Source organism: Rhamphochromis sp. 'chilingali' (genome assembly GCF_963969265.1).
Source record: "Rhamphochromis sp. 'chilingali' genome assembly, chromosome: 20".
NCBI lineage: Eukaryota > Metazoa > Chordata > Actinopteri > Cichliformes > Cichlidae > Rhamphochromis > Rhamphochromis sp. 'chilingali'.
The window spans coordinates 31,203,280-31,226,345 of record NC_137947.1 but is presented as its reverse complement, the minus strand read 5'-3'; the positions used below and the strand labels follow the sequence as shown (position 1 = coordinate 31,226,345).

At 44.0% G+C, this 23,066-nt stretch overlaps 1 protein-coding gene across 1 annotated transcript in view; it reads right to left on the bottom strand.

Annotated features, from left to right (window-relative positions):
* slc30a6 (solute carrier family 30 member 6) overlaps positions 1–23,066 on the bottom strand; it is a 59,946-nt gene that overhangs the window by 23,974 nt on the left and 12,906 nt on the right. The window contains exons 5-7 of the mRNA XM_080868646.1: positions 9,756–9,798; positions 9,057–9,122; positions 672–752 (exon numbers count right to left, since the gene is read on the bottom strand). Of these exons, the coding sequence (XP_080724772.1) occupies positions 672–752; positions 9,057–9,122; positions 9,756–9,798 (190 nt within the window). The remainder of the gene's footprint in view (positions 1–671; positions 753–9,056; positions 9,123–9,755; positions 9,799–23,066) is intronic.

Sequence of the window (23,066 nt, the reverse complement as noted above, 5' to 3'; positions counted from 1 at the left end):
AGGCCAATATTCCCAAAACACACACGTGTCTGCAGATGAAAGCGTGAACAGACCTGTGTGTGTGTCTGTGTGTGTTTCAGTTTTCTGGAAAGGGAAAGGAACCCCTCCCTCCCCTAAGAACTGACCGCAGGACAACCTCACACAGGCCACCTGAAGGTGTGACTGTGTGTTTGTGTGTGTGTGTGTGTGTTACACTGACAGACACAGCTAGGCAGTGACATTCCCACAGTCTGAAAAACATCTCTCACACACACACACACACACACACACACACACACACACACACACACACACACACACACACACACACACACACACACACACACACACACACACACACACACTACAGCAACCCACTTGCCCAAAAAGTGTTTGTGTTTTAGAGTTTAGCAGAAAAACTATTTCACACCCATTTTTGTCCACTTGTTTAACATCAGTCTCATCACAGTTTGCAAGAACTATAACTGTCAGTTTGTGAGATCACTATTTAAAAAACGCTGGCAGGAGTAAAGAAAGAAGGACTTTTTCCAGAAGAACGATTGTGTTTAATCGAGATAAGGCTTAGACGTGAATGAAGTGTGTGTTCACACTTTTACCCGAACAAACCACGGGTTCACAAACTTTTGAATGTTCAAGAGGATTAACAGTGTGAGTGAGAGAGACCTACACACCTTTCCTTCAGGATGAACAAAGCTCCCAGCTGGACGAGAACAGTGGAGGCAAAAACTGCCAAAACTTCCAGTCTTTCAAACCTGCAGACAAGAGGAACACACACACAGTCAGATATATATACACGACACACCAACACACTCATCAAAATCCAAAAACGCTGATGTTTTGGACTCATGCTGGTGTACGGTCACTTCCTGACGGCTTTGAGCACCTATAAGCAATATTCCCACTGCAGCAGCTTCGGCGGCCGAGGGAGATCTTCTCAGCATTTATAGGGTTGGATGCTTGATTCAGATTCTGGGTCTAAAGGTTTCCCTGAAACACCTCAAGAAAAAGAGATTACGATTTCTATTTTCATGGGCCTCTGTCAAAAACAAAGTAAAAAACGGTAGATTAAGAGCAAAAAAGGACAAATATGGAGTAAAAATAGTCAAATATAGAATAAAACAGAATGGAGTTTATTCCTTCCAGACTCAAACATGAAGCTGAGGTCTGTCGTCTCCGAGCCTCGGGACACGTCCCTGCTTTGGGTTCACACTTTAATGCTCATGCACAGGAACATAGCCTGACATAACCTCTCCACAGGGAGACAAATGAACCGCTCCGCTCTCTAACACCAGCTTTACTCTGTGAAGCATATTCAAATATAGTCACTCAAATATACATTAGATCCATCTCACTACAATAACCTGAACCAGGATGTGCCACAGCTGCAGATGCATGTCAAATCAAAATGAAGCAAGCGTCGGCCTCAGGGCGAAGAGATGAAGCTGCGACTCAAAGTACTACAGCTGCAGTTCCTCTAGTGCCCACCAGATGCTCCATCAGTGAGTCAGTCTCCATTAGGGCTGGGTATCGATTTTGATTTCTATGATCGAATCGATTTAATTCAATTTGGACTCAAACGGTCAGAAATATTATAATTCTGATCATTTATCAGCACATCTCCATATTTTATATATGTATAAAAACAAAGCTGACACTGTGAGACTTCGTCAGAGGAGTGAGCATCACAGCAGATGCCTTTGTGTCAAAGTCACTGAGGATAAAACAGAAAAACATGAAGCACATTTTCCTGTCCTGTCCTGTTTCTAACAGAGAACCTTAAAAATATTCTGCACTCGATCAAAAACTGAGGAAAACCATGAATCAACATCTTTACGTTACCTGATGCTGCTGAAGTGAAGCAGAGCAAAGTTACAGAGGTTTGATTACAGACACAATGAAGCAATTTGGCATCACTTTAAAAAGTTTACATTTCTTCCTGACTGAACAGCAGAAATGAGGCTTTACTGTCATTTTTGGAGGAAAAAAAAACAGAGGCCGACAGCACTGAACACAACTGTAGACTCGTGCGTAACAAGCAAGAGAATAATGCAGAAAACTGAGATGTTTGATGGTAAACTGGTCTCTGAGTACGCTGAGAGAGAGTGCTGTGAGGAAGTGTGATTTTATCGTGGTGGAAGCAAAAGTAAAAGAGAATTCATGACGATGTTTATCGAACGTGTAGTTCGGATCTTCTTTTGCTGCTGGTTCAGTGAACTTTGGCTGGAGTGATGAAACCTGCAGCCTCAGAATCTGTGAGACGTCGGCTTTCAGCCCCGGGGGCGTGTCCGTACCATCGAGTGACCGTGTACCTGCTCTCATTTACTGTTTCACCTGTTTGGCGGGTGCTGAAATAGTTCTGTGACCTTTAACCTGAGATTCTGGCGTTTCTGGCAAAATGTATTTATAGTTAAAAATCGATTCAGGATTTAATGAATGAATATCATTTTATTCAAACTAAAATCATTTTGAATCGGAAAAAACGATTTTTTAAACCCACCCCGAGTCCCCTGAGACTCCCAGGTTAAAGTTTACAGCAGAAATAAACATGTTTACAGCCTGATGCACTGATGTACATTTAAGGAGGACTGGTTCGGTTTGAGTCTGCAGTCTCAGAGGAGGAAGCTCATGTAAAACATACTGATGGCTGCATTACGTGTGAGTATTCTCTGTGAGGAACCAAAGCTCAACACCAGCTGATTCAGACCGGAATAAACCCTTATGTCACCAATAACAACCATGAATACACCTCTGAGTTTAGTCAAAGTCAAAGTCAACTTTATTGTCAATTCTGCCACATGTACAGGACATACAGAGAATAGAAACTACGTTACTCTCAATCCCTAGATAAAATAGCAAATGAACATTTAAATATAAGAGTGATTAAAAAATGCAGGTAAAATAATTAAAAAGTAAAAATTTAAATAAATACAATACAATTTTACATATAACAAGAAAGCTATACAATATACAATATAATGGGTAAATGACATTGGGTGTAAACCACCTTAACTCCACCCTCTCACATCCACCCGGTTTATCGGACACATTCACACGTTCTTTCCTTTCACAGGAAGTACAGTTTCTCTCAGAAGACACTTTGATTTCCAGGTACCTGTTTAGCCCCTCCCTCTCGCAGTCATTTGTCCTGACCCTGCAGGTGCAGGTGAGGTGAACAGATCGGGGCTAAGAGGCTGAGTGGATTCAGTCTCAGCTCTAAAGAAGAAACTTGGCTGCACAGTTAGAGGTTTGATTTCTGAATGTGACCGTGTTCAGAAATCTCTGAACCTCTCAACCGGTGTCGTCACCGCCGTTTGTGGCAGCACATCGTGTGGGCGGGACTCGTCACCAGGGAAAAATGGGGATGTCTATTTCCGAGCAGCGAGATAAGGCGGACAGAGACAGGAATGGGGCGACGCCAGTCCTTTGCACAATGGTGGCGACAGTGGTGATGAGCTGTCAAGATACTGTTGCCATAGAGACAAAAACCAGAGACTTATGAAGCGACTGGATTTGTCCAAAGTCCTTCAATCTCAGAAAAACGCAAACCCTGTTTAAGTGCGAACACTGATGGATCTGAACTCTTTCATACTTATTTTTCCTAAAGATAATTATAACATGTGCCAATTCCTGTTTTTGATTTTAGACCAATAAGATTCAGCAGCTCATAGGACCGCCTTCAGCAACAATAAGCTGCTGTGATGGTTTCTACTTTTCTTTACGGCGTTGCTTCAGCTCACAGAGGTTTTCAGCACAGCTCTTTGAAGCTGCAGCATCTCAGTCAAGCTGAGCTCTGCGCTGTGACATCACCATCGCTGCAGCTTCATTCTGTCCTTCTTCAGCTGTTCTGTTGCAGATTTGCAGCTGTGATTGGATCTTTGTCCTGCTGATGACTCAGTTTGGTCCAAGCTGTAGCTGTGGGACACATGTGACTCTACTTCGGGCGATCGTGGCTCAAGAGTTGTCCTGTTGCCTGTTGCCTACTGGTGGTGGTCAGAGGGCCCGGTGGCGCCAGTGTCCGGCAGCCTCGCTTCTGTCAGTGCGGCCCAGGCTGGCTGTGGCTACAATGTAGCTGCCATCACCAGTGTGTGAATGTGTGTGTGAATGGGTGGGTGACTGGATATGTAAAGCGCTTTGGGGTCCTTAGGGACTAGTAAAGCGCTATATAAATACAGGCCATTTACCATTCTGTATACTGAGGAGTTCACGGTCCACTCCTCCCCGTGCTCACAGCTGGTCTGAGGAGTTGGTTTTGACAAACGTCTCCTCTGTGGTCTCGTCTGTTCCAGCAGTCTTGTTCTTTGTTCAGATGCAGCTTTGCAAACCTAAGCTGTGCTGCTAACCTTTCCAAACCTGCCATGACCTTTAACCTTAAGCCTGCTAACTGAGGCCTGTAGAATCTGCAGTGGAGCACAGCCCGGTCTGACCTCAGGGGGACTTTGCTGGACGTCCATTCCTGAGAGGACTGTGGCATTAACACACACCTGAACGCTCCAAACCTCTGCTTTACAGATGTGCTCACTCTTACTGATGCTCAACTAATCAAGTGCGTTGATTAGCAGCACCTGTCTGGTAATCAAAACAGGCGGGGGGGGGGACAAGGTCTTGTGAGAGACTTTACTCGACGTCAGCGGGCTAACTCCCGACGCCTTCAGGTTAATGGGTTCCTCGTCTCACCAGGACTGCAGAGTGGGGACGCTCACAGATGACTCCTAAATAAAATCCCACATAGTTCCCACTGATGTGGGGTCAAAGGTCACACTCTGCTCTGCAACCTCCTGTGGTTAATCTACACAGGCTCCACGTAAAGCTGCCGTCTGCTGACATCATCATGTGTGCCCCTCCTCCTAGTTAAAGATAAGATCAATATTGATCGTACATAAAGTCAGTTTAGTGAGGACGCGTTATTACCGTCCATCACGCCGCTGACTTAAAGAAGTGAGTCACTGCTCAACCTGGAAACGCGCTCAGTGCTAATGAATCAACACCACGCTGTCGGGTGGTGGCGATGATGTTTTGGGGGAAACAGAATTAGAAGCTGCCTCCTTCGCTCTGACAGCCCTGTCACCATGCAGATGACAGCGCCGCTATTCATGGTTTATAATTGTTTCAAACATTTGAGTCTAAACATTTATTCACCCTGTAAATCCACTTTATTGTGTTATATTCACACATTAATGCAGCATATGAAAGCTCTTGGTTACTTTTAGAATTTAACTGTTATTATGTGAAATTCTTTTCATGTAACTGAGATATTTTATTTCTAACAGTTTGCATTTAGTGTTTAATTTCATGTTCTTAACGTCTGGGATGAAAAAAAGAATATTTCTGATTAAAAATACTTATGGGGATAGTTTTGACTGCTAATTTAAATGGCTGAATGATAACGTCCCACTGTGATCAGGTGGTCATCACCGAGTGAAGATCTGGATCGTGTTTATCTTTTCATTATTCGTCAGCGTTTATTTTTTGTTTGATGTCCTTTATTAAATTGTACATTTACTGTTTTCTTGTTTTTATGCATCATGTCTTAATTTTAATGAACTGTAAATTGTCTTTATCCAGCATCATTTCATACAATTTATTTTATTTGTATATTCTAAACATACTCTGGGTATAATTACAGTTAACTGGTCATTTTGGGCACATAAGCTCCGCCCACCTACTGATCAAACTTTTGGTTTGTGAGGGATAGCCAATCAGAAGAACGCTGATTTCATGGAGGAATTAAAATAGTTTGAGGATGATCCTACAGGCTGCAGAAAAGCCCAGAATCAGTAAAATATGGATTATTTTGAACTGTGAATCATGCAAAGCTGCTCTAACAGTTAGAATAAAAATATGGAGCTGGATAACTTTCATGATAAGCCTACTGTGATCAAACTAAACTGCAGCCTGAGGTGGTCATGAGGTGCTAAGCATTAGAACAAACATGGATCAGGCTAATTCCTGAAAAGACCAGTTCAGCTCCGGTGGGGTTTAAAGGAGTCAGACACTGGTTGAACTGGGCTGTGGGCCATTTAGGTACTGAAAGTCCATTAGGACACACACACAATTGCAGACACACAAACACACACTTGGGCATTATTGGTGTCAACTGAAGCTGAAAAGCAGATTTCCACACGATCACCAGTCTCCCACACCTCAAGGTCAGAGATCACCTGTCAGCTGCAAAAGCACTGTTTAGCCAGCTCACAGACACACACAGACAGTAAACTGGCTGTGTGTGTGTGTTCGTGAGAGACACACAAACAAATGACAGCGCATAAACAAACACAGATGGAGCCCAAACCAAAGGAAGGAAGCGATGCTGATACATTCATGTCAGTAACGACTGCAGTAAATATAAACCAACGGATGCCTAAAAATAAATCTCTCAGGTCTGGACCTGGAAAACGAGTCTACAGTCTGGAGTGGATCACGGCCACAGAAGGTCGCTGCTAATTTCACTTTTCAGAGGCCGACGTTTAGCAACGAAAACCAAAAGCAAAGGCACAAAGCATGAAGTAAGGAGAGCCTTCAAGAGAGTGAACACCAGGAAAGCAGCAGGACCAGACGGCATCCCAGGTCGTATCCTCAGAGACTGCGCATACCAGCTAGTTCCTGTGTTCACTGAGATATTCAACATCTCTTTATCTCAGTCGGTGATCCCCACATGCTTCAAAGAGTCCATCATTGTTCCTGTCCCGAAGAAACCCCACCCTGCTTCTCTCAATGACTATCGCCCTGTAGCCCTCACCTCAGTAGTGATGAAGTGCTTTGAACGCCTGGTCAGAGACTTCATCATTTCTTCACTACCAGACACACTGGACCCACTACAGTTCGCTTACCGTCCAAATCGTTCCACAGACGATGCCATCTCTCATCTCCTCCACACATCACTCACTCACTTGGACACTAGAAGGGGGAATTATGTTAAAATGCTCTTCATAGACTACAGCTCTGCATTTAACACCATAATTCCCTCCACACTCACCACCAAGCTGGAGCATCTGGGACTCAGCTCATCTATGTGTCAGTGGATCTCCAACTTCCTAACTGGCAGACCACAGGCAGTAAGGATGGGCGGACATGTCTCAGCCTCCACCACTCTCAGCACTGGAGCCCCCCAGGGGTGTGTTCTGAGCCCCCTGCTGTACTCTTTGTACACATATGACTGTGTGGCCACTACCAGCTCCACCACCATCATCAAGTTTGCTGACGACACCGTCGTGGTGGGCCTGATCTCTGATAACAACGAGACGGCCTACCTGAAGGAGATTAGGAATCTGGAGAACTGGTGCCAGAGGAACAACCTCCTTCTAAACGTCAGTAAGACAAAGGAGCTGATAGTGGACTTCAGCACTAAGCAGGAGAGGAACTACCAGACTCCCGTCATCAACGAGTGCCCAGTGGAGAGAGTGGACAGCTTCAAATACCTCGGAGTTCACATCACGCAGGACCTGTCATGGTCCTGTCACATCAACACCGTGGTGAAAAAGGCCCGACAGCGTCTCTACCACCTCAGATGCTTGAGAGACTTCCAACTGCCCTCCAAGGTGCTCAGGAACTTTTACTCGTGCACCATAGAGAGCATCCTGGCGGGAAACATCTTAACCTGGTTCGGGAACAGCACCATGCAGGACAGACGAGCTCTACAGAAGGTTGTGCGGTCAGCTGAGCGCACCATCCGCTCCGAGCTCCCTGACCTGCACTCAATCTACAGCAGGCGGTGCTGGACCAAGGCCAGGAAGATCGTGAAGGACCTCAGCCATCCCAACAACAGACTGTTCTCTCTGTTGAGGTCAGGAAAGCGATTCCGCTCCCTGAAGACCAACACAGAGAGACTGAGGAGGAGCTTCTTCCCGCAGGCGATACGGTCTCTCAATCACACCACCACACAGTACTGACCCACACATATGGTTCTTACACACACTGGACTTTCTGGACTTTGGTTTTGCACAACACTGGTCACTATATTCTTCATTTCCGGTTAATACTTGTACAGCTGCTGTTATTGTGTATATATTTATTTAGATTTAGATTTCTTCATACATTCTTATATAGTTCTATATTGTGTATTGTGTATTTTGTTGTACAGTTATTTTATTTTCAACTTTAATTTATATATTTATCTTTATCTTATTCTTCCCAGTTAAATTTACCCTTTATTCCAATTTGTGTTGTACAGTTATTTCATTTTTAACCTTAATTTATATTTTATTCCTTCCTAGTTAAATTTACCCTTTTTAATTTTTCATATTTATTTCCTATCTTATTCATAGCCTTTTCCTTTTTTTGTTCTCTTTAGGTCACGAGCAGTTGTCCAAGCATTTCACTACATATCGTACTGTGTATGACTGTGTACGTGACAAATAAAATTTGAATTTGAATTTGATCCCACAAATCTGCTCAGAAATACTGCAGCGTGCACTAAAAAGGATGGGCTCGCTCAAAATTACACTTCAAAAGAAGTACAGCAAAGCATCGACTGTATAATAAAGATGGAGCTAATGACTGTGCATTCATTCTTTGTTAAGTCCCATTTTTATGCTTCAACTTAAGCATTTTACAAAGACAGAAATACCTGCTAATTAATGCTGGAGCTCAGACGTCACAGACAGTCTGTTCAAACGATATCTGGGGTCCAACTGTAAAAACACGGCCCAGAGGTCCCATTCAGAGGACAGCTAGCAGCTACGGCTACTGTCAGTCAAAGATGCCACGCCCATAATAATGGAAACATTTTGGTTTTAATACAATTTAAACAGCTAAGTTATAAAAACCTTTTCTCCCCGTACAGTTGTTATGAAATGATCTATAAAAACCAGAACAGTTTGTGCATCGAGCTGTAAACACGTTTATTTCTGCTGTAAAGTTTAACATGGGAGTGAATGGTGATGGACTCACTGCTGCCTCTGCTGGACGCTAGAGGAACCTCAGCATGGAGGTGGTTTGATCTAAACCAGGCAGAATTTACTGATATCTGAGCCGTTTGAATAAAGATGTTTATTCAAAGAAAATGTATATAAGTATAACTGTGGTGTACAACACGTTCTGGGTTATTATGGTGGACTCACCCAAACGAGTAGACCTGGCTGGGTTTCTTCATGGTCACCCAGGAGCTGATGAGACAGGTGATCAAACTGCAGGTCAGAGGAAGGAGAAGAGGAGGATGAGAGGAAGCAAGGGTGATGGCAGGGAAAGAGAAATTGGGTGATTGATGGAGTGGATGGAGGAGGACAGACGAGAGAAGGGCAGATAGGAAGAGTCAGCGAGAGACAAGCGGCAGAAAAAAGAAACCAACACGACACAGAGGTCGGCCCAAGTTCACCTCCTCCTGATTTATTTTTCATTCATAACATCTCAGAATTTATTTTTCATAAGGAGCAGAACATGAAGGTACAAAGCTACGCTGAGCAGGCTGAGTGCAATCTGCCATCAGTTTCTGCGCTCAACCCGTCGATCAACCTGCCAAACATCTTCAACCGGCTCTAATCTATTAGACTAGTCTAGTCTGCAACCTGCTCCGGAGTTTCTGTAACTCTCCCGAGACTGTTAAAGACCTCAATAAATACAAACTAAGATTAAACAACCACATTTTGTGTCACGTTAGATTTTTTATTTTTTTAAATGGAAACCTCCAGACACCAGTGGCAAACCTGTTCTGCAGAAGCTTTCAGTTATCCAGAGCTACACTGTCACGTTTTAATAAACTATTTCAACTTTAAAGTGCCAATAAAATCAGAGGAAACAGAAATATGAGGTAACCCACTCACCTGAAGAGGTCAAAGATGGTGAGGTACGTGTAGGCAGTTAAAGCTGAAACGACAAAACAAAAAAAGACAGTCGAGTTAGAATTTTTGTAATTTCATGTATTTGAGGATTTATCTTCATCTACATTCTGGACGCATGTATACGCATAAAAGAGGTAACTGATTAGAATAAGACATTTAATAAAATTACCCACAACATTTAAATTGTCTTCTTTTGGTGAATTAAATGTCATGAATACAACTTCGTGTATTAACCAGCATCTGTAATGAAGCGAGAGGTTGATTCATCACATCTCTGAGACAGTTCTAACATCAAACTGTGTCTGATGGAGTTTGGCAAAAACACACAAACTGAAACACAAAGTCTGACCTGCAGATCTGTTGCCATCATCTGGTACTTACAGTTGCAGCAGATCCTCAAAAACCATTAAATGTTTTTCACTGACTTTAAAGTGAGTGAAGGTGCTACAATCAGTTTGTTAGCAACGAACTGAAAAGTGCCCACGGTCGGACACCCATCCATCAGGGTAAAGAGAACTGAACAAAGTTTGTACACAGAGAAGTCAAGCTCAGCACTATAAAATGCCAAATCCACAGTGCTTGCCTATGAAAATTTAAAAATAAACATAAATTAAAAGCCAAAGTGAAATCTCTCCTTATATATCGAACAGCGTTCTGTTCTATAATCTCCTCTCGCTGCCTGTTTGCATCCGTCCTTTAATTACTGCCATCTTATGGTCACAGTTTGCTATTGTCTCTGGAAGCAAGGCCTGAATCTGTCGAGCTGAGCAGGCAGCAGCTTTTCTTTGCTGTAGTTAGCTTGTACGCATTAACAAGCTAACTACAGTAGCTTGTTAACATATAGCTTTCATTGTTATTTGCCTGCTTAAGCTAGTGGTAGAAAGCTAACAGCTCTGTATTAAGGTGAGGTAAGACGTTCTTCTTTGATCTCAGAGATGGTAAAGCTTCGCTTTCTAACAGTATCGAGTCAAAAATGGTAAATATATTTCATGTTCATTTATTCTGGTCTTACTGACCACTCAAGGTACCTGATACCTCAAAAACATGCCCATTAGTGCAGCATGTTGTCTATCACAAACACACATATACACTGATGGATGCATTGGGGACAACTGGGTGTTCTGTCTATGGCCCTTCCAAGCCACTGTAGATTATTTTGGGATGCTAAAATAATCCCTAGGCTTAGTGAAATCTAATATTTTTACCCAGTTTGGGGCATTTTGTTGGCATTTCATCCTTGAGTTGTACAGTGTGAGGTTTACTGTTCATAAATTAACTTCCATGTAATCCAGCGGTTGCTGGTGCGATCAGGGGAACACACGGAGAGTTTTACGACTGTCCAAATGAAACGGGTCGGTTTATACAGATTGTTTACTACCAGGCTTGACTGCTAGCCACTAAATCAGTCACTGAGTTAACAAGTCAGTAAATCACGCGGGCAGACAGTCAGCCAGGCTTTCACCGAGTTAATCACCCAGACTAATTACCTGGCTCGTTTCCAGCCAGGTAAGCTGAAGCGGCAGTTAGCCAGTTAGTAGACCAATTAGGCAGTCGGCCAACAAAGTAATCAGTCTGTTAACCAGCCAGATACAAATATCGGCCTGGCTTAAACCCTGCCAGTCCGTCTGTCGATCTTTCGGCCTGTCTGTCTGTCCTAATGCTTGCCTTCCTGTAATCAGGCTGTGCTGTGGGGGATGAGGAGAGCGGATTAGAGCGGCTTTGTGCTGAGAGGAACATTTTGTTTCCCCACCACCGCCGTTCATGTTGGCCAACCTGACGTCCTGTAATCCTGACAGAGAGGCCCCGCGGCAAAAACCCAAAGAGAGGCAGACGGACAGAGAGGGAGACGGGCGGGAGGGCTGAGTGACAGATCGACAGGCTGGGAGAGGGAGGCGGAGGGAGACAGATGGATGGATCGAGGCAGGAAGACGGGCAGAGAGAGGGAGGTGAGAAGGCGGATAGACAGCATGATGGACGTGTGGACGGACGGGTGCAAAGAGGGAAAGTGAAAGAGTGAGAAAGAGTGAGAGACGACCCCTAAATGTGGCGAGAGTAGACAAGAAAAGGGAGATTGAACCAAAGAAAAGTGTTTTATAACAATGGTTTGGATTCTAAAAGAAAAATCTATTCACGTGATCCTCGTGGAGAATAAAGTATGACTAGTCTCTGTACAGGCGCCAGTGCGACCAACAGCATTTATTTCAACTTTGATGAGCATGAAGTCGTAAACAGTTCATGGAAAGACAAGAAGCCCTTCTTACATACCGATTACATCCTTCAGATTGATTGCTAACAGCTGTGGCTCTGATAAACTATTAATAAATTATTTACAGTTAGATTACTGCTCAGTGCTCCAAATCAATACCCACATTTATCATCTGTTCAGCCTTTTAATCACGTCCTGCTGTCACAGAGGGACTGGAATAGTTTTTTCCAGACTTAACGTAAGAACTCGTCAATAACACTGATAATCTAATTAAAATGTGAATTAAAATACATTCATGTCAGTTGTACTTAGACACCATCCACCTGCTTCATCGCGGCCCCGGCATGCTCCAACAGCCAGTCAGACAAATTTGCTTCGTTAAGTAACAAAAAAGAAAACAGCAAAGCAGGAAGCCGGCCTCCAAACCAGTCCAGAGGTATCAGAACTGAGACACTGGGCCCTGATTTAGGGGCTTTTCCTCCCCGCTGTTACTGTGCTGGCTCATCGTAGGGTCTTTACCTTACACGCCTCGAGGAGACTGCTGCTGGGATTTATCACCATATAAACAACTTTACTGCACTAAATTTGACCTCTGACCTCAGTCAACACTCCCCTGTTGAGTTCTGGTCCCGTGCTAGCAAACAAGTGTGCGGGTGCCAGTTTCTGTTAGTGAACAGCCCCACAAAAAGGCGACGCTACGTGGGGCGCATCGCCTTTCACCGATTCTGTTCATAACTTTCATGGACAGCAGCTGCAGCCACGGAGCGGACTGTGCTGGGTTTGGTGGTCGTTTGATTCAGAAAGCAGCGACCTCCACATCAGACTGTTAAAGCTTCAAATCAAGTGTGAAGTGGCACCTCCACGCCTGAGCCTGTGGTTCTCTTAGATTTCACCTGTCCCACATCTGATATGAGCCTTTAAAGTTTACCCAGAATGCAATTTTTGACGTTTTCTCCAGTATCAGAAACTTTTGGTATGATTCTGATGCTCAAAGCTGGTCACAGACGCAGGAACTTGTGTTCACACTGTGACTCTGGGGGTAAACTGATTTGGTTGACTTACAGTAATATAAAATAATTTTCAGAAGGTCCTTTTGCTGACTTTATTTTGATATGCAGCAGCTCATCTCTCCACGGGGATCAGTGAGCGTTGATGTCACTGTGTTGAATTAAGAGCTGCAGACAATAAAAGCAATAATAATACAAACGCTGACATCACAGTGACCCTGAAACAGGCCGCAGCAAATCAATACGTGGGCTGAAATTTCCCCTTGCTGTGCTCAGATAGGTTTACATGTACACTGCAGCACACACACACACACACACACACACACACACACACACACACACACACACACACACACACACACACACACACACACACACAGAAGCCAGTTGAATTCCTGTCCCAGCCTCCTGCTTACAAACACTGACACCCAGAGGACGTGTGGATGTGATACCAGAGCTGCAAACACAGCAGACAGGACATTATTCATCTGTAACACACACTCATACTAAAAGGAACAGATGGAGAACATTACGCTGAGCTACAAAACAAGAAAACACACACACATACATGTATATTAGAACATGTAGAGACATAAAGGCCCCAGAGGACCTGAACTCAATACTCAGAACAGAACGAGAGGATTAAGATCCCTGTGTTTGTTTTCAGGAATGATCGATGGAGGGGAGGGCAGCAAATCTGTCACAACCACTCGTCTCTCTTTATTTTTTTGGCTCAACTCTTCTGTTCTCTTGGTTCCACGTCTTTCCTGGGTTTGCATTCCTTCTTTGATGTTTTAGAAGAAACAAAGTGTGAGGATTTAAAACAGAAGGAAGAAGGAAAGCAGCCGGGAGTGGACGGACAGATGAGAGAGGAGAAATACGAGCAGCAGGATGAATATTTAATGGTGTCTGCAGAGGAGAAGCCCAAACACACACACACACACACACACACACACACACACACACACACACACACACACACACACACACACACACACACACACACACACACACACACACACACACGAATCAGAATTAAAACTATAAGCGCACACTGGCAGACGGACGCTGCACCTTCACAGGTTGCAGATTCAGAATTCGTGTGGCCCATTTTCTAAGAAAGTTTCTACGAGTGCATCTAAACCAGCTGCCCCTCCCATAACCATCACGTCCTCATGATGGACTCCTGCTTCACGGTCTTGGACTGCAGCTGGTGGTGTTTGGGGCATTGAACCAGCTCTCCACCTGCTGCAGGGTCTGGTTAGCGTGGCCTTCCACCTCTCACCACCTCCAGGCCAGAAGGACTTCCATCAGCAGCTGGAGCCTGAGACTGTGACACTGGAAGAAACCTATCAGAGAGAAGCTAGACCAACCAGCCCAATGAGCCGGCCTGCAGAGCAAACAGGCAGAGCACAGGACAGCTGGTTAGGACTGCCATCACCAGCTGCATCATAGCAAGGACCGCCTCAACAGCAACCCGACCAGCAGCAGGCACAAAGATGGCAGAACTGCAGTGAGAGCATCACCCATTCGTTCTGAACTTCGACGCGTCAACGTCAGCATTTTAGATGCCGCCATGTTGTTTTGATATGGATGAAAGGGCGGAGCTTTAGCCAATAAGCTAAAGCTTCTATGCCCGGTTAGCAACAGCATCAACACTGATCTGCACTAATTAATGCGACATGAAAAACGATTTAAATACCAAGAAAACTGGAGCTGAGTTAGTACAGTGACCTCACAGCAGCCATGTTATTGGTCAGATTAATCATTAAAAATGCAGCACAACTTCCACCTCACCGCTTTCTGTTTGGGGCAACAGTTAGACACTAAAACCACATTTTGAGTCTCAAACTTATGGGAACCAAAAGCCTGGTCCCCGTAAGTAAACTTTCAATTTTTGGTCCCCACAAAGATATGAATACACACACACACACACACACACACACACACACACACACACACAAAATCGGGATCTGGATGTGCTAACCACAGAAAATAGCAGCTTAGTGTCATTGGTTCCGGCAACCAGTAAACTGACACACACACACGCACACGCACGCACACACACACACACACACACACACACACACACACACACAGTGGTCGTGGTGTCAGTTCAGCTCTTATGTGGTGCAGATGTAAACTAAAAGCTTCTATCGAATGCCTCAACTGCTGCGGTGAGGAGGAGGATCCTCGGGGACGAGGAAGAATATGAGGAGGAGGAAGAGGAGACGGCCGGGACACGGGAGGAGGAGGAGGTGCACTGCTGACCACTGAGGAGGAAACTTTAAACTGGAGAAGGCAACACACACACACACACACACACACACACACACACACACACACACACAAACGCATGATCACAACACTGCCTATAATATCAGCATGCAAACACTCAATACACACGTGCTGATCAATACACACACACACACACACACACACACACACACACACACACACACACACACACACACACACACACACACACACACACACACACACAGTCTTCATCAGCTTAATGTGAGGAAATAAGCTGGAAATCAATCAAATGAATAAGACTGGGAACCATCGTGTCCATACGATCATATTTTAATTATTTAATTGGTCAAACAGAAACACAGACACGCCCTCGACATCTTCGGCAGATCTTCGTCGATATGAAACCAGAGCGACGCCGCTCTCAGTCAGACTCGTGTCTCCACGTGGGAGTTCAGAGGCAGCTGGCTGTGATATGTTAAACCACACAGCCCCCCCCCCCCCCCCCCCCCCCCCCCCCCCCCCGGACCCCGCAGCCCCCTCCTCGGGCACTGCTGATGAGGATAATCAATAAAACACGATGAAGATAAGCAGCAGGGCTGTGTTAAGGCTGCCTCTGCTGACTTGGATCTGCATTTAGGAGGAATTTCAGAGCCAAAGGACCATCTTCATGACAGATCAGGTAAACCCCCCCCCCCGAGACACTGTGATAGGCTTATTAAATGCACACAAAACCTGACCTTCATTCAAAATGAAAAAAGGCTGAATTTTTGTGCTTTTCAATCATTTTCCAGTATTTCTGAGTCCTCGTGATTCCACAAAGTCCTGCAAACACTCACGTGGAACTTTCAGGACAGAAAACTGCAACCAAATCCGTTTTCTCCAAAATCTGTTTATTAATGACCGGTGGAGCTCTGGTATGGTGGGATCTGTGGTAGTCTCAATAAAGAGCTTCATGTCTCAGGAACAGAAGCGAGCGTTGTTACCCTGCATGTTGGTTCTGTTTGCTGATTTCCTCTAAGTTTGTCTCCAACCGTGTGGGACGGACGGCTGCTCAAAACAGGCGACGGCACATTAATCCTCCATGTTTGGTTCAGGCCGGCCCACACGTTAAGGCGGGCATGGAGCACATACAGTCGAATCACTCCGGTCCTGCTTAAAATTCCTGCAGTCTGAACCCAAACAAGCCGTCGTTAGAATGAAGTGACTGCAGTTTGCAGCAGGCTGTGCCTTTAAAGGTGGGACCCCTGGGAGCACATTCACAGACATCAGTGTGTTTAGGAGATCGAGTCATAGGAAGAGCCAGGAGCACATGTGGTGGCTGTTTGGGGAGCAAGAGGAGTGGATCCCTCTCTCTCACACACACACACACACAGCTACAGCAAATGTGTGTGTGTTGGCTGTACTGAAGGCCCCGTGGGACGAACTGCTTCACCAGCTGTGTTCTGACACACAGGAACACTGAGGGCCTGGGGACAGCACACACACACACACACACACACACACACACACACACACACACACACACAGAGATCACATGTGTGCACTCAACCGTGTCGGGATGAGAAACAAACAAACTCATGGATATGCACACAAACACTGCAACAGCCGAAAATACGACTGAAATATTCCAACTTCTAAAGTCAGTGCATGAAAACCGTCTTTTCTACTCGAATTTAAAACAAAACTCCAGGAAACATCAGATTCTTTTTATCATCTGTCTCAGACTGAAACACGACTAACAAAATCAAACTAAGATCTGCACATCACAAAACCCCCCACAGAGGGCAGGTCTTCTATTCTGAAATCGCACACCTATCCTTTCATTGTCTTAATGTGAGAAAGTCAAACACACACACACACACAGGCTCAGTCTTCAACTCTCCCGAGGACGGAGGAGCAGGACGTGTGTTTATTCGTCTGTTGAAGACACTTGACCTGGATTGTCTGAGCTGCTCTGGGCCGAAAAACAGCTGGAGACACACACACACACACACACACACACACACACACACACACACACACACACACACACACACACACACACACACACACACACACACAATCAAAATATTTAAACTATATATTGAACCTGGGCATTAATGTGGGTTGTATGATTTTAGAAATGTTAATTCAGTGAAATATTCAGCTGCTCAGCCGCCACACAGGATCCAACCTGCACATCTGCACTGACTGTACGGGTGAAGATCTCAGGCAGGGTACGAACCACCACCACCCTAACGCTTTTAAAGACAGCAGTTATTTTAAATAAATCCACAAGTATGGTCTGCCATCAGAAACCATTTCTGGGTCCACTCAACCGGTGCCATCAAATGATCAGCGCACAAAAAACAAAGCAAAAACAGAGCTCAAAGTCGTGCTGATGAAAGCCTGGAGAGGCCGAGGATGACATATGACACATGACATCTGTGCTCTGAAATAAATAAATAAAGGTCAAAGAACTGAATTAAGAGACGAGAGGCTCGTCCCACCCAGGAGCTGCTGCAGGGAATAAAGTTTATTCAGTCTGGAAGCCTCGAAGCAAACACATGCAACATGCAATTAGGTCCAACTCTGTGAAAGGAGGAGGAAAACATGAAGAGCCTCTGAAAGATGGAGCAGCCATGAGCTGGGAGGAGGGTGGGGTCAGGGGGTTGAGACAGACAGGAGAGAGAAGGAGGTGAGTTCAGGTAAGTGCTGAGAGGTGTGTGTTTGTCAGGGAAACAGAGGGGTGTGTGTGTGTGTGTGTGTGTGTGTGTGTGTGTGTGTGTGTGTGTGTGTGTGTGTGTGTGTGAGAGAGAGAGAGAGAGTGAGAGAGAGACAAAAAGCTGATGTCTTCATTTTGTAGAAAGCTGAAAAACGATCCAGTGGTCCACTGCACAATTTGATATGGACACACACACACACACACACACACACACACACACACACACACACACACACACACACACACACACACACACAGATCTGAAGAATCATCATCAGATTAAGTTTCAGCAACACTGGCTGCTTAAACAGCGTGTGCACACGCACACACACAGACACACACAGTCTGAGCTCTCACATTTAAAGAGCTTTTTGTAGTTTCCCTCTGCAGTGCTCGACTAAAACTTTCACCAGCAGGGGGCAGAGTTTCACCAGTGTGGTGACATGTTTCGTGTGCCGCAGGTTTCGCTTTTTCACTTTTATATAAGCCCACATGTCCCACAGAGCTGTAAAGAACAACTTCCTCATTAACACTGATATAAAGATTACAGCACTGCGCCACCTTGTGGTATAAAATGGTACTGATGTGGGCCTGTCTGATCATTACTGTGTTTTCTTTGAAAGTAAAATCTCAGCCCACATAAATATATCAACAGCAGTGATCACAAAACGGTGTATAACTGAACACAGTAGTGCAATTTTTAACCAGGTCTTCCCATTAACACCTGACCTGTCCAGAGGTTCAGTCAATGAGCTCGTCAATAGCTTCAATGCAAAAATGTTAAATGTAATGGATACAATTGCTCCCATTAAGGTGAAGGTTATCTCTGGAAGGAAAAAGTCTCCATGGAGAAACTCCACACTAGTGAAAAATGAAAAAAGAGAGTGTAGGAAAGCTGAGCGCAGATGGAGAAAAACAAACCTCCAGGTTCATTATGACATTTATAAAGAGAAACTTCACAATTATAATTTACAACTGAGGAATGCAAGGAGGTCCTACTTCTCTGACATCATCACTAAAAACAGCCATAATGCTCGGGTCTTATTTTCTACAGTTGACAGGCTAACAAACCCTCCTGTGTCAGTGGCAGCTGAACTTCATTCAACCATGGCCTGCAATGACTTTGCCAAATTCTTCACAGAAAAAATCCAAAAAATTAGACAAGCAATTGGTACATCAACAGCAGATCCAGGATATGTACTGTGTCCACCGAAAAACTGCTTAAACACCATCAAACAGTTTGACCCTATTAACAGCAAAGACCTGGAGGACATCTTAGGTCAACTGAACTCCTCCTCCTGCTGTTTAGATGTCCTGCCAACAAGTTTTTTCAAAAAGGTCTCAAAGACTTTAGAGTCAGACCTGTTACAGATCGTCAACTTTTCCTTAATATCAGGCGTGTTTCCAGAACCACTAAAAACTGCTGTAATTAAACCTATACTGAAAAAGGACAATCTTGACAAGACACAAATGAACAACTACAGGCTGATCTCAAATCTCCAATTTTTAAGTAAGATCATTGAAAAAGCAGTTTCTCAACAGCTCAATTACTTCTTAAAACAGAATAACTGCTACGATGCCTTCCAGTCAGGTTTTAGACAGAACCACAGCACTGAAACCGCTCTGACCAAAGTGTTTAATGACACATGTCTGAATACAGACAGTGGAAAAATGTCAGTCCTAGTTTTGCTGGATCTCAGTGCAGCATTTGATACAGTTGACCACAACATATTACTCAAACGACTGGAGAACTGGACAGGTCTTTCAGGAACTGTACTAAACTGGTTCAAAACATACGTAGAAAACAGGAAATACTTTGTATCAATAGGTAACTTCACATCTGAACAGACAAGCATCACATGTGGAGTTCCCCAAGGTTCCATCTTGGGACCCCTTCTGTTTAACATTTACATGCTCCCACTGGCACAGATTATAAAGAACAACAAAATAAACTACCACAGCTATGCAGATGACACACAAATATATATCACAATGTCACCAGGAGACCGAGGCCCTGTACAGGCTCTTGGTAAATGCATTGAGGAAATTAATGACTGGTTGTGCCACAATTTTCTCCAGCTAAACAAAAACAAAACTGAAGTAATAGTCTTTGGCGCCAAAGAAAAACGATTACAGGTCACCAGAGAACTTCAATCTATACATCTAAAAACCACAAACCAGGCGAGAAATTTGGGTGTAGTGATGGATGCAGACCTAAACTTAGAAAAACACATTAAGACAATAACAAAGTCAGCTTACTATCACCTCAAAAATATTTCAAGGATAAAAGATCTGATGTCTCAACAGGACCTGGAAAAACTAGTCCATGCATTCATCTTTAGTAGGCTTGATTACTGTAACAGCATCTTTACAGGTCTACCTAAAAAATCAGTCAGACAACTACAGCTCATTCAGAACTCTGCTGCTCGAGTCCTCACTAAGACCAAAAAAGTGGACCACATCAGTCCAGCTCTGAGGTCTTTACACTGGCTGCCTGTCTGTCAGAGGATAGACTTTAAAGTTCTGATGCTGGCCTATAAAGCTCTGAATGGTTTAGGACCAAAATACATCAGTGACCTCCTGACCCAGTATGAACCTTCCAGATCCCTCAGGTCATCTGGATCCGGTCTTTTATCAGTTCCCAGAGTCAGAACCAGACACGGAGAAGCTGCATTCAGCTTTTATGCTCCTTATATCTGGAACAAACTCCCAGAAAGCCTCAGATCAGCTGAAACACTCAGTTTATTTAAATCCAGGTTGAAGACTCACCTGTTCTCAGCTGCATTTGAATAAAGCACCAAATCCACACTTTTAAGCTTAAATTTCAAAACTAACATTTTAACTACTGATTTTATCTACTGTTCTGATTTTATCTGTTTTGATTTTATATACTGTTTTGTTTGTTTGTTAATTAGTTAGTTTGTTTGTTTGATTGTTTTAATCAATTTTAAATTATGCCTTTTACTTGTTTTTGTTTCTAATGTCTCTGTAAAGCACTTTGAATCACCTTGTTGTTGAATTGTGCTATACAAATAAACTTGCCTTGCCTGATTACAATGGTGCAGCGTGGTTCGACTTCTTCTGTGTCATAGTGATGGTTTCGTCCAACGCCGTTGATGCCTGTGGTTGTTTGCATTGAACCGTTTTTAAACCTATGAATTTACCTTTTTAGGCATCGTTGACGGAGCCTGCGTTAACCTGAACATTCACATCGTTGCTTTGTCCAGATTTCAGCTAATAAATAATCAGATTCATCATATTAGACAATCTCAGTCGGCTCGCTCGTGATGTAAGACTGAAGTTTCATTTATTCAAGACAGGCACGTGTTTACAGGTAACTACAGACTGTGTTTTTATGTCTTCAAATATATTTTTTCATTAATTTGGTTTATTTGATGTATATTTTATCATTTGTAGGATCACTTTATAGTCTCTCTGTGTCGCAGTTACACACAACGTGAGGTTAGCACTGGCTTTCTTTTTGCTTTCACAATGACAATAAGGTAACAAATGAAACGCCACCTGTAACGTTTCCCTCTGATTTAGCTTTAAATACCTGCTCCTCTCCAACATTTAAACCAGGTTCCTTCTGTCTGCAGTGACGTCATTGCTGCTTCTTACAGTTATGCAGACCACCCTGACATGCCTTCATCTGGATACAAGTGCTGTGCAAAAGGCCTGAACCACCCTCATTTCTTCCTTTTTTGCGTAGATGTGTTGTTAGGTTGGGATAAAGTAAGATTAGGCTGAGATTAGGGTAAAAGTTCAGGAAACTGACTGTAGAGAACATGCCATCCTCTGATGGCTGTAAATCTATGGTGTGTATTTAAACGTCAGCTAAGCCATTAGTCATGAGCTAAAGAGTGTCTGCAAAGGGAGGTCAGCGGGGACACGTCTGCGTGCGTGGGGGGAGTCACATATATGTGGCTTATGCTTCATTTAAATGAAGGCTGCCTCTGCACCACAGGTGCTGGATGTACACATTTTATTTCAAAGGCACCAGAAAACACCAGCAGCTGCAGTGAAGTACGAACAAATTAGCCTCCAAGTTAAACTACATAAAAATGTCCAATAAGTCACCTGTAAATGAGGCATTAGATTTGTCTCCAAGCATGACATCATTGAGAATGTTGGCATGATTTAACTGAGCTGGTCGGCTCCTGTGATGCTGCTGTGATGCTGCACAGCAACATCACAGCAGCATCACAGCTCTGTGTCCAGTTCTGAAAATCACAGCAAATCTTTTTTTGCACACATGAAATCAAAAATTTTAAAAAATAAGTGTGTAGGTGTGAACCTGTGAGGGTCTGTGCATCCACGCCTCATACGTGTGTGTGTGTGTGTGTGTGTGTGTGTGCGTGCGTGTGTGTGCGTGTGTTTGCGTGTGTGTGTGTGTGTGTGCATGTGCGTGTGTGTGTGTGTGTGTGTGCGTGTGTGTGCGTGTGTTTGCGTGTGTGTGTGTGTGTGTGCATGTGCGTGTGTGTGTGTGTGTGTGTGTGTGTGTGCGTGTGTGTGCGTGTGTGTGCGTGTGTGTGTGTGTATTGGCCTCAAACTAATGAGGTGGAAGATAAACAGTGAACGTTCCACATCATCAGGGTCATTAGCCAACAGCTAAGGACAGGAGGAGATCTCATTGGATCTGACACACACACACACACACACACACACACACACACACGCGCAAACACACGCACACACACGCACGCACACACACACACACACACACAGCTGATAACTAATTGACATAAATAAATCGGAATAGTTTGACAAAAATGAAACAAAATTGCTCAATGAGCTGAAAATGAAAGACAACAATATGAAATCTTTAAACCTTCCTGTCTCAAATCATCGCTCAACATCATCTCCACCCGCTCCACCCTCCCCTGCACTCATGATGATGAAAGAATGAGGAAGAACATATTCTCTCAGATAACAGAGTTTTTAGGAGGAAGGATTTTCCAGTGGCTCCATCTGAAAAGTTCAGAGAAGCAATTCTTCTAAAAACTCCGGCCAGGGTGGAGATTTCCGAAAACTTCGTTTTTGCATTTACGTGTGGACGGGATAATTTTTTAAAACGAAAACGGAAAATCTCCGTTTTCAAAAATACCCGTGCACGT